The 13,399-nt window shown below is 41.1% G+C and overlaps 1 protein-coding gene across 2 annotated transcripts in view; it reads right to left on the bottom strand.

Moving 5' to 3' along the window:
* Window positions 1-13,399, bottom strand: part of FNDC3B (fibronectin type III domain containing 3B) — a 328,130-nt gene that overhangs the window by 80,274 nt on the left and 234,457 nt on the right. For both annotated transcript variants that reach the window (XM_063131975.1, XM_063131976.1), the window contains exons 9-11: window positions 12,356-12,415; window positions 3,111-3,249; window positions 642-695 (exon numbers count right to left, since the gene is read on the bottom strand). In XM_063131975.1, coding sequence (XP_062988045.1) covers window positions 642-695; window positions 3,111-3,249; window positions 12,356-12,415 — 253 coding nt within the window. The remainder of the gene's footprint in view (window positions 1-641; window positions 696-3,110; window positions 3,250-12,355; window positions 12,416-13,399) is intronic.

Genomic DNA, 13,399 nt, shown 5'->3' on the forward strand with positions numbered 1-13,399 from the left:
AAAAAGCTTCTGTGCCTTTAATAGCTCTGTAGTCAAAGGTCAAATTATTTTATATTTCTGCCAGTGCCCAAAGGTCTTCTCGCAAAGTGCTTCAGACCAATTCATACTGGAATATTTAAACTCTGGAGGTGGACTTTCAAAAAACAAAACCCTGACTTCCAAAGAAAAGAAGGGCTTGTCAGCCTGCCTTTGCAAAATACATTTCCAGGAGGCGGTTATCTGTTTAATAACAAGGCACACTGCCAGAAGAGGAAACCCTATAAGATGTGGCTTCAAACAATACTCTAATGTAGGGTTTCATACGTACAGTCAAAGGAATCAGTGAAATGAAGATGACAAAAAAAGTAAATGCATATAAAGTTAGCCAAACAAAATCTAATTCCATCCCCATTTCAGTTATCACTTTAATATCTGGCATATAATCAACTGTATGCTTTAACTTGTACAGGTACCTTACAGTTTCTGAAATATATTCACATGTGTCCAAAGATGTTTATACAGCATAAAAGCAAAAATGTGACTGCACTTCCATCATTTCATTCTCCTCTGTTGGAAGGGACGTTGTTTCCCTATAGATCAGATTTATGGCAAAGTAAAATGTTGGTTTTAAGAAGTGGTTTATTATCAAAATTATCACTTACCTCATCCCACTCTAAAAGGTAGCTGGTGATTTTTGAACCATTGTCAATAGGGGCCTGCATATGAAAACAGAGCAGATGGGTAGAAAATAACTTGGTAAAGAGCTTACAGAAAACAGACCCTCAGAAATCCCGAGAGCAGGAAGTTTAAGTAGATATGGCAACTGGAAAGTGTAAATGGGCTCTTCTATGGGCCCCATTTACACGTTTATGGCTGTCACTTGTGCTCTCTTCTGGGCATAAGTGCTAGTTTAAGGATGCTTTCAGATGGACAGCTCCTAGCACTAACCATCAACAGACATTGGGTAGTATCCTATTGTGCCTGTGTAATCATAGGACACACCGCTTGTGCAACGGGGCTTTTGCAGTTCTAAAAATTACCCAAAAAGAGCAGAAAAGAGCTCGTTTCTGGAATGGGACAGGTCAGCTGAACTCACACAAGGCCACTCCAGTGAACTGTCCTGATCCAGATCTAATTAACCTAATCCAGGCTTAATTTTTAGAAGCACAAAAGCCCCGGCGCAAGTAGATCCTGCAAATACAATGGAAACCAGTGGAAGCAGAATGCCCCTGGGATACTGCCCATTCTGCAGCAGTTCCATCATTTCCTCCTTGTTGAGTTTTTTTTTTGTGGAAAGAGAAAAGACGGAAGACACAGCGGGAAAACATGGAAGGGTTACAAGTGGAAAATGTCATTGTTTTAGTACCCCCTTCTCCAGTAAATTCTGTGAATGAGGCATGGCAATATAAAAGCATGCCAACCAGTCTTGACTTGACTTTTCTGAAACAAACCTGAAGCCATCTCATAGGTAGGGATGAGGAATAATTTGTTTAGTTCTCATTTAATTGCAAATTTATCTAATTTCGTACATCTCCACATTTTGCGATGGAGTTCTCCAAAAAAAAAATGCTCACAGAAATGCATATATTATGGGAAATAATATTAAAATGTATTATATTAGAGAAATTGCTAGCAAAAATGTGCGCATTAGTAAAAAAATAAATAGATGCAAATTAGTGTGATATATATATATATATATATATATATATATATATATATATATTTCTCCAAATACAGAAATGACTGCATTTGGAGAAATCTGTACAGAAATGGTTACAAATTTTCATTTAAACGTTTTATTAAAAACCTGTCAAGGTTTAGGATAAACCGAACTTTAGACTGGAGAAATTCTCAAAGTTTAAGATGAACCAAATTTAATACTGGAAAAATGAGATATTGAGAGAAGCCAATATTAATAGTTTTTCCCATCCCTTCTCACCAAATGCATGGTGGCTGCTGAGAAGAAGGACTGAGAGGAAAGTATACAACAGTTTGCATGATTTGGGTCAGTTTAAATCATATCATCAAAACACCTCTCTTCTTTTAAAGTTTTTATTGCCCTGTTTAAAATGGGCCCAAACATGACAGAAACTACTACAGCTTCCCAAACAAAAAGGCTACAACCATATTACCAGTTTAACATGAGAAGCGAGTGTTAAGAAGACAGGAAAGACTGAAGCCACAGCTAGACCTAAAGTTTACCCTTGTATCATCCAGGGTTCGCCCCTGCCTGAGCACTGGATCCTCTGTGTGTCACCTAGATGAACTGGTTTGACCCCTGGATGATCCAGGGATAATTTTTAGATCTTAGGTCTAGCTATGGCCTGAGAGACCGATATTCAGGAGAAAGGAAGAAGTTCAGAAGGGAGCTTCTGTCTCCTCATAGGAATAGAGAAGCTGAAAGAAACCCTTCAAAAACTGTTCCTGACGAAGGTCCATAAGAGAAGGCCCCAGTCTGATCTAGCACCTGAAAACTCTCCCAACCCTGAAGAAAGGCTTGGAAGCCAGTGGAAAATGTTGGGCCTAGGGGGATTCCACACGTCGTACTCAGGCCGCCACCGCCGCCGCCACCCACCTCCCTCCTTGCCGGCCGGGACGGAGAGCTCGGCAGAAGAAGGCGGGGTGGAGAGCTTGCTCGACGTGTGGATGGGCCCCCAATCCCTACCCCATCCTCAACTTCACCCATTAATCTTTTTCTTGAAAGAAAGCCAGTCACTCATTCCCCACCCATTGTACTTCAACTCCAATTTCCATCAGAATTTCCTTCAAATAGTTACTGAATGCACCAGAAACCCCTGCTCTGAGTTTCCTTCCTCAGAGTCCGCACTGATCCTTCCCCTGAAAGTTTTGCTGAATAAGAATGATCAGGTCTCCGACCTTCCCTTTCTCCTCCTCTTGAGAAACTGAGCAGGGAAGAGGGATGCAAAGCAGCGCCAGTTTGCTGGAGGACTCTGAGGAATATGGGAGGCTAGAGGGTGAAAGAACTGCCCCTCGCATGAAATAGCTCCTTCTCAATCCAATTATTATTTTAATTAACTTGTTCAGACACATTAGAAACAGTCCATCAATCTATTTTTAAATGGTGTATCTCCTGACCTTCCCCAGAGATTAATGGCTTTTGTGGTGCTTACCTTCCACTGCAAAGTCAGGGAATTTTTGGTCCTGTGCGAAGGTTTGGGTGGGAAAGGGCATTCCGGAGCACAGCTGTGAGTGGTGAAGCTTACAGGTTCTGAACAAGATCCTTTCACTGAATTGTACACTGCATATATCCTGAAATAAGGAACAAAAGTTTGAGAGTATTGGAAGGGGAGAAATTAATTTCTGTTTTTGTCAAATGTATGGTTGATCAGTGGAATTTCTTAGACACATCCTTTACCACATGGCTGTTTCTGGAACCGATGAATGACATAGGACCAGACTTTGTAGTAGAGCCAGCACTCACATGGTCAAAGCGCTGGGACTTTGTTAATTAGCAGGGACAATGATGTCATCTGAGATACACCAGCTTCTCTGTTCGCTTTGAGTGTAGCTGCAACACTCACAATAGCTGGGAGGACAACGGATTTTCCCATCAGTAATATATTGTTGTGAGCTACCCCTGTTGTAATGCAAAGTATTTTGGGTTTGGTCCTGAATGGTCAATTAAGACCCATTAGCTTTATGAAAGGCCTACTGCTGATGGAGAAGAAAATTGCTAGATCTGGTTTATTTTTCTTCATATGAATAAACCCAGCTGCCTTCCAACCACTTACAACACTGCCTAGGACAGGGCTAGGGAATGTGTTGCCCTCCAGATGTTGATGGATTGCAGTTCCTCTCAGCCCTTGCCAGCATAGCCAATGGTGAGGGATGATGGAAGTTGCAGTCCATCAACATCTGGAGGGTCACATGTTCCCCTTCGTAACCTAGGAGAACTTGATCCTTCAGTCTTGCTAAATTTAAACAACTGTAGACCTCTCTGATTGGTATGTAAAAGTAGGATATCAAAACAATTCATAAATATTTTGCTGAAAACATGTGGATATTTATGTGGCAGTAACAAGTATACAGATGTGGTACATTTATCTTGTGGACCACATTTATTTTCATAAGAACATAAGAACCATGCAGAATTAGAACATCTAGTCCTGCATTCTGTTCACACTGTGGCCAACCAGAATTTGAACAGGGACCCAAAAGCAGGACCTGGTGCAACATCACCCTCCCACCCATGTTCCCCAGCAATTGGTGTATACAGGCTTACTGCTTCTGATACTGGAGATAGCACAGAACCATCAGGTCTATCAGCCATTGATACTCTTTTCCTCCATGAATTTATCTAATTCCCCTTTAAACCCTTTCAAACTAGTGGACATCAGTACATCTTGTGGTAGCAAATTCCATAGTTTATTCCTGCACTGTGTGAAATATTTCCTTTTTTCTGTCCTGAATCTCATACCTCCCAAGAAGGCCCAAGTAATTAAAAGGTCTTCATTTGATGCTGAGAAGCAAATCTCTTTCAGGAGGAGTTCCAATTAAGCCAAAACTAAAATGTCCCTGACCCATCATCACCTACTTCACTTTCAGTGGTGGGAAGACCTGAAGAAGGGGCCTCTAGGAATGGTCTGATCTCTTGGGCAGGGTCATGAGTCAGTGTTCAAGGTGTCCAAGTCCAAGATTAATATCGGCACTTAGAAATGCGCTCAGAAACAGACTATGAGCCAGTAGTAATTTCACATCTGGTGAGATGTTCCATTCACCCCATCCTAGTTAGCAGTTGAGCAGCTGGTTGTTGTTGTTTTTCAACTAAAAGGCCTTCAGAGGCAACCCTATATATAATGCTTTACAGGCTATTTCTGTCAATGAGAGGCCTTAGCTGGTGGATCAGCCAAAGCTGGTAAAAGGTGCCACTTCGTGTTCAAACACAAGACTGGATCCAACAGCAACCCCAGGTGGTGAATCTGCTCCTTTATTATAATATGGTGTTATCACAGGTCCTTTTAACACCAAAAATTAACAAGACACAACTTGGAACATTCACTTAATACTCTATTTTTGCAACTCAACTGTTCAAACATTTCTCACTTCTCATCTCCACCCCCTGGTCAAACCCTAATTCTAAAAATACGAACGATGTGAGTTCTCTCGATACAGAATTTGATTCCTGATGGCAGGATTTATATATTCTGCCACGGAATATTTTCGGTCCTGGTCAAGGGTATTGTCTCGAAGCCGAAAAATGCCTTCCAAAAGAACTGCCAGTTATCACCTTGCTGACGGCTGGTGAGAATGAGAACAAATTGAATCCATTTATGGACTCTCCCATCTGGAGGCTTGGCTTAATAATGCATGAACAGCATGCACATGGCAGTAGCCAAAGCCCAAGTTGTACCAGTATCATTAGACAAGAGTTTCATGAAAAAGAGAGGAAAGTGTGTAAAATCCCCTACTATAAGAGTGTCAAACCTTTTTCAGCCTGAGGCCCAATTCCGTTTGAGAGCTCTTGGGAGCTCCATTCCATTGGTTGGTGGGGCCTGCAAGTAAAGGGAGTGAGGCAAAACTCCCACCCTATTTTAGCTTAAAGCTCTTACAGTCAGTAACTAAGCCTTAGGAGAGGCCAGGAAGCTACCAAATGATTGATGATCAAGGAAAAAGGGACATGGCTTTCTGAGTTGGATTTGGCCTGCAGGCCTAAGTTTCAATAACCATGGCTCTACTATCTCAGTTTTCCTAGGATGAATCCATCCTTCGTAGGGTAGTCCTACCAGTCCAGATTGGTAGGACTACGATGACCCTGTTCAGACAACACAGTAAGCTATGGTGGTTAAGCATTTTGAGCTAAATATTATGGCTTAGCGTGTCATGTGACCCATTTTCAACCATGGTGGCTACATAAACCATGGTTTAAACACGCTCACTAACCATTTGCTGCCAAAGGGTTCTTGGTCTAACCATGGCTTTGTGTGTTATTGGAACAGGCCCAAAATGTAGTCCAAATGTAATAGATAGTGGAAAGGGGGGAATACAACTTTGCTAGGCCATCATTAGCAAGGGTATCTCCTCATTTTTTAAAAGCTGGAAGGAGTAAGCTCCAACACACAAGGGGTATTATTCAGCTTCTAAAGATGAGACTTCCATAGAACCATGTCAAGTCTAGAAAATTCCCTTGCCAGTTTAGAGTGCAGCTACATTTAGTTTATTTTTTCAAATGGATAGGCCATTATTCTGGTCCAAAAATGCCCTCCTGCTATCAGGATGAAAATGCCAAGAAGCTTCTCCATACTTGTGAGTTGCAACTGTTTCCTTTTGGTGGGGTGAGCACTTGATCATAACCCAGGATGGGAGGCAAGGAGGTTTGTGCTACTCATTAGCAGTGACGTCACAGACACTATCCAATGGGCCATGTGACATTCTTACAACCATATTAGAGCTCTAGAAATGGAAGCTTTGTAGAAGCAGCTTGGTGTGCTCCAATTTTGCCTTAAGACTGATAAAGCAAAGACCATAACTGGATCTGGTAATGGTGGTGCATGCACTGGTAACCTCTAGGCTAGATTTCTGTAATACTTGAGGCTGCCTGCATATTTAGTTCAGAAATTTATACTGGTGCAAAATATGGCAGCCAGGTTGGTCTCCGGGAAATCCCACTGAGACCATACAACACCAGTTTTAAAATCTTTACATTGGCTGCTTTTCCAGGCAAAATATAAACTTTAAAGGTAATATAAATATATTACCTTTAAAGCCCTACATGGTCTAGGTCCGAGGTATCTTAGGGAACGCCTCCTCCCCTATGTTCCAGCCCATCACTTAAGGTCCTCTGAGGTTCATGTGCTGCGACTGCCTAATGTGAGATTGGCAGTCACATGCCAGAGGACCTTTTCCTTTGCTGCCCCTCAGCTGTAGAATGACCTGCTGGTTGAGATATGTCTGCTGACATCTTTGAATGTTTTTAAGTAGGCATTAAAGATTCTATTATTTTGGCAGACCTTCCCTTTTTGAATCTTATTGCTGACCATTATATATTATCTTTGAATGGTTTTATTTATTGTTTTATCTTGTTAAATTGTTTTTAACATTTTTATGCTACCTATCACATTTAATTGATTGTTTTTATCTTGTGTAAATTGTTTTAATTTTGTATGCTGCCTAGGGTATTTTATAGATAGGTGGGGTATAAGCTGACTGATGATGATGATGATGATGATGAAGAAGAAGAAGAAGCAACAGCAGCGGTGAGCCAGTTCAAATCTTGCCTCAGTCATGAACTCACTAGATGATGTTAGGCAAACCACAGTTTCTTGGTCTCAGCTCTTCCCTTCCCACCACAATATGGGTATAACACTAATTTACTCTACAGAGTTGTTGTAAAGATTACTGAGATAAACCTATGAAGTACTTTAAAAACATAAGAACACAAGAAGTACCATCCTGGATCAGACCAAGGGTCCGTCTAGACTAGCATTCTATTCACACAGTGGCCAGCCAGCTGTTGACCAGGAACTCACATGCAAGACATGGTGCAACTGGTGTAGAAGCATTTGGTGGTTCCCTGGCTTTTGTGCAGTACACACACACACATACACCGTTTTAGAAGGTGAAATGCTTCTCCTAAGGCTTAGTTACTGACAGTGAGAGCTTTAATATACAATATGCTGGTGTTTCTTGTGTTTTTGGCCCTACCAATTCTGTCCTTGCCCCAGTCCTTTGCCTTTGGCCCTGACCACCACTCAAATGTGCCCCCCCCCAAGAGCTTCTCCAAAACTGAATTTGGCTCTCAATCTGAAGTGTTAGATACATATGCTCGGTATTATTGTTGTTGCTGCTTTAGGACTTCTCTAAACTAGCTATTTATACCACACACATGAATGGCCACTCACAGAAGTTTTGAGGTCGATTACATGACACAGCCAACCTCAAGTGCCTCTCCCATATTTTGGAAGGATTTCCTGGGCTTAATTTAACCAGCTTGCAAAGAGGAAATCACAATATAAAACCTGACAGACCACAGCACCATCTTGTGGCTGTATAAATGGAACATATAGAACCCCTGGTTAAACGGAGGAAAGGGGAGGGGGGAAGGGAAACCTGTAAAGAGAACACGTCATGATCATGGGACAAAAATATAAGCAGAAAGCTGCAGTAAAGTTGCGTGATTTTCTCTGGTGTAGAAATGCTCCACATTTTTTTTCCACGTAAGCGTGAGCACAGACTAGGGTCTTTCCTCCCCCACACAAATAAAGAATGAACCTCAAATGGTCTTGCACTTGAAAGAAACAGCCTGCAGAAGCTCCCCTAAAATCTCCATGGCTTAGGGTAGCTAAGTAAAATGTACATACAGCTGTAGTGATCTTGCAACTGCAATCATAAAGCAGAGTACTCCTTAAAAAGGATACAGTTGAAATAAAGACATCAGAATTTCTTTATTATTTAGACACTGAACAGGACATCTGCATGTGTTTTGTTCTATAAATGTAAATGTAATAAATAAATGTAATAAATAAAAATAAATAAACCAACCTAACATTGAAAATGTCTCTTTGGATGTCACTTTGGGAAGAAACAAGACACCTACGTCAGAAAGACGTTACCTATGCAAGATGCTGAAAAACTTAGCATGTTAATCTCATGCATTGGAAGGAAAGGAAAGGAACCTCTCGTGCAAGCACTGAGTCATTACTGACTCTTGGAGAGATGCCAGCTTTCACTGACGTTTTCTTGGCAGGCCTTATAGCGGGGTGGTTTGCCGTTGCCTTCCCCGGCTGTTATTACCTTTTCCCCAGCTACCTGGGTACTCATTTTACCAACCTCGGGAGGATGGAAGGCTGAGTCGACCCGAGCCGGCTGCCTGAAACCAGTTTCCGCTGGGATCGAACTCAGGCCGTGGGGAGAGTTTCAGCTGCAGAAATTGCTGCTTTACCGCTCTGCGCCACACAAGGCTATCATGCATTGGAACAAATATAAATAAATAGTTTATCACTGTGGAAATACAAATCTCTGGAAACACTACCAAGGTTAAGAAGACTTAGGACTGGAATGACATCCGGACTTTGTTTTGTGTGTTTTATTGCTTGGTCTGGTTCAAATTGTGGGGGGAAGGGGGAAATTAAAGAAAGGTTTGAATTACAGTTGTTTTCCCCTCTTAAACTATGCACGGTGCCATTTTGGAAGCAACTCAAACCAAGCTGGACGTTTTCCATGCTTAAACATATTGTTACTAATGCCTGTAATCTTATCTATTGGGCATCAACCAGGGATGACCCAAGACATTTTGCTGTGTGAGGTGAAGAATAATATGGTGCCTCTGCCCGCCTCGGTTCCAAAATGATAACTGACCAAAGTGATAATTGATTCTAACCTAAACAGTGGCAAAGGGATAAGCATCCCCCACACCTGAGGACTGCAATATAGGGGGTTTTTTGGGGGGAGGGGTGCAGAGCAGGCTGTGTAGAATCCACACTTCTGTCCTTCAGCACCTTACTGCTGCCCCCACTGCATCTGCCGCCCGAGGCAGCTGCCTCACTCTTCCTAACGGTAGGGCCTGCCCTGGTGTGAATGTGAAAGCAAAGAACACATGGAGCAAAGGAGGAGAAGCATCCACCTTGGTTTAAAATAATAATAATAGAAGGAGAGTTCAAAACTATCCCCTGCTAAACCAAAGGGTTGTGAATGTATGCTTCCCTTATTCTGTGGAGGAATATCCATGGCAGCAGAAGGCCGTGTGCAGCTAGCAGTTCAGAGCATGCCAGGGAAGGTAGTTCTGTTGGTAGAAGGGAAACAAAAGGACTGCTACCTGTTCATTTCCCCTTAATCTAGCACATGTCCTGAATGACTGCTTTGCAGACCTATCTCCTTCTTACCTTCTACGTTCTTTGGGGACTAGTATCAGTTGAAGAGGGCTTGGGTAGCTTCCAGTGGTGTTGCAGCACAGGTGCTAAATGATACGCCAGCATAAATCAAAGCCAGCGTAACATCATTACGCTTGCCCGTGCCAATGGAAAAAGTGCCGATTTGCTGTCAAAATTCAGTGCTGCGGCCAAATTTCAGTGGCAAATCATCTCATTTTCCCTTTGCACCAACAAGCACTAATCACATTATGCTGGAGTTGATTTTCGCTAGCATCATTAGTGCTAGCACTGTGACACGCTTGGATCTTACCCCTTGGTTCCACATACCAGCTAATGAATAGCTTAACGTGTGCATTGGCACTTAGACTTATCTTAAATCTCAGTCATGTTTTTAGATGTGGTTAAACCTTAGGTGGGATTGACATGTATGTTCAACTTGAAATTAGTTGTGCTGCTCTCTCTTATCAAGGCCAAAAGGTATCCCACAGAGCAGAAGCAGAGCTGACAGCAGGAAAAATGTACCAACGTTTACCGTTGTCTAGACAACAGAAAGAAACTGGCTGAAATGGATTTCTAAAAAGGTTTCTGAACATAAATGAACAAGAAATCAATTTATTCTTTTAAAATAGGCTGTAAAACACTAAATTGGAGCTGTGTCCAAATATCTGCATGAAGTTGGAACACGTAATGAAAAAATTACTCCACAAATGTATAACACTATAGTTATTATTTATTATTATTATTATTATTATTATTATTATTATTATTTATATAGCACCATCAATGTACATAGTTAAAAATATAGTTAAAAAGAAATATGGTCTTAAAATTGAACCCTGTTTGCCTTAGATCTCTAGTTCTAATGAAATAAATCAACATGCGGCTCAGTGAAAACTTTTTACAACATCAGGTCTGCCTTATAAAAATATACAGATTAAGACTGCAATCTTATGCATGTTTAGACTGAAAAAAAGTCCTACACCTCCCAGTCAGCATGGCTGGGGGCAGTGGTATCTTCCCATCACTTCTACATTAAGGCAGTGTGGTAGCTTTGCTCAAAAGCTAATGTGGAGTTGTACACTAATTGTTCTATGAAGTCTAAATGTTCTTAGAACTAATTGTTCTAAGAAAACACCGAATGCGGTATTTTCCATAACAGAGTCTTCAGCCACAATTCTGCAAGTCCATATGTACATACCTGAACACAAATCTCATTTCTGTACTTTAGCACACATTTCCCAAAAGACATTTTTGCTGCTATTGGCCAGTATCTTATTTGACACTACTGCTAATGTTAATTATGTTGCACTCGCGTAACTGACCTCTAGCACAATGCCAATAGCACAGCTAGTGCAACAGGTTTCCCCAGAAAAACTGTTGCACACCTCAGCATGTTGCAAACTGAGATACAGCTACAAACCATTGCTTTGGGGCTGGTAAACCTTCTAGCAAAATTGAGGCACCCAATTTTCACAAGTAGGAATATTTGGGCTACTTTATTCTTAACATTCAGTAATACCGAAAGTTATTTTTCTATCACTTGAGAAATGATCATCCTGTAACTTATTTCAGAAAAATGTAAACATGTTTTTTTCCTAAAACTTCAACATAAGATGTGAAGATAAACATGTTTCAATATCTGTGAACTATGCAAAAGAGGCAATACTTATCACTTATCATTGACTTTTGAAGTCAGGGAACAACAGAACACCTCTAGTCTTTTAGTTTATTTACATTAAAGTGTATGTCCAAAATATGGTAACTGTCATTGTTCAAATGTCAATATTGACTATCCCAGACAAATTTTGAGAATATCTGATAACTGAGAAATACATTGGTGAATACTGACAGTCAGCTAGATGCATTGTCAGAATTTGCTTGGAAATAATAATAATAATAATAATAATAATAATAATAATAATAATAATGATTTCTTGCCCGCCTCTCCATTTTGATTGAAGCGGGGAACAACAATAAACGATAAAATACATAATACTCAATTAAAACATAATATACATTGTTAAACACATCCTAAAAAAAACCCTAAAAACATTTTAAAAACATCTTAAAATTCCACTGGATAGGTCTGCCGGAAGAGATCAGTCTTTATAGCTTTCTTGAATGCTAGTAGACCGTTAAGTTGACAAGTTTCCTCCGGCAGGCCATTCCACAGACTGGGAGCAGCAGAAGAGAAGGTCCTCTGGGTAACAGTTGTTAATCTAGTTTTTGCTAGCTGAAGTAGATTTTTCCTAGAGGACCTGAGTGTGCGGGGCGGATTGTACGGGAGAAGGCGATCCCACAGGTAGCCTGGACCCAACACTTTATACTTTACTCGGAAACTAATTGACAGCCAGTGAAGAGATTTTAAAACTGGTGTAATGGCCCCAAAGTGGCAAAACGCATATCTATTTTCAGGAATTCACAAATTTCATTTGGGTTGCCTGCATTCCCCTATCAGTGTTAGCATCCATCAAGTTTTGGACATCCTCTGTAACTTCTATAACTGAATCGATGGAAAGCATGTAAACTTCCAAACCATCGTAGCTCACCTGATGTGATATTCCGTGGCTGGCCGAAGGTCTTTCAGTTTATATTCCAATTCTTCTCCGCTGAAAAAGAAATTAAAAAGTTGTAACAGCCAATCCAAAAGTGGCATGAATACATTATATGATCTTCATCTAAAGAACTTAAAAACTCCCAAAATACTATTTCATAAGGTAAGGTAAAATTAAACACCATAGAACAGTGTGGTGTTTGGGGGCCATCAATGTGCCCATGGCTACTTTCCTTATTGTGAAACAAAGAGCCCTACCCCTTCCTACTTTTGGTGGTGATCTAGAATGAGAGGGAGGAAATAGATAGGATGGAATGAGTTGGCTGGCAGACGAGCAGGAGAGAGAAAGAGTCTGTCTTCTGTGAAACTGATTTCTATTGCGGTTGAAAACAATGGGTTCAAAGGTGTGTTTGGTGTATTGGGGCTCAGATTTGGGCCATGTATCCAGTCCTTTGGGCAGGTTACTTATGCTTTGTGACTAGCCACGCCTCCCATGGCAGCAATTTTGTGGTGGTACCCAGGTTAGTTTCTCAAATTACCAGATTTGCAGGGTTGCTCGCCCCCACCATAGAGCTAATTCCAGATGTTTTTCTGATAATGAGCACACTGTAAATGCTTGTTTGTTTTAAAAACACAGTAACTTTAAATCTAGAAGAGCCATGTTGAATCAGGCCAAAGGTCCATCTAGTCCACCATTCTGTTCACACAGTGGCCAACTAGCTGTTGACCAGGAACCCACAAGCAGGACACAAGTACAACAGTACCCTCTCACCCATGTTCTCCAGCAACTGGTGTACATAAGCTTGCTGCCTCTGCTACTGGACATAGCACATATCTATCAGGACTAGTGGCCACTGATAGCCTTCTCAAGGAATTTATCCAACCCCCTTTTAAAGTCATCCAAATTGGTGGCCATCACCATATCTTGTTAGAGCATAGCCAAACTATGGAATTTGCTACGTGTGGGGAAGTACTTCCTTTTATTTGTCCTGAATCTCCCACCAATCAGCTTCATGGGATGACTCCTTTGGATTCTAGT

This window comes from Elgaria multicarinata, chromosome 8 (genome assembly GCF_023053635.1).
Source record: "Elgaria multicarinata webbii isolate HBS135686 ecotype San Diego chromosome 8, rElgMul1.1.pri, whole genome shotgun sequence".
In the NCBI taxonomy this organism is placed as follows: domain Eukaryota; kingdom Metazoa; phylum Chordata; class Lepidosauria; order Squamata; family Anguidae; genus Elgaria; species Elgaria multicarinata.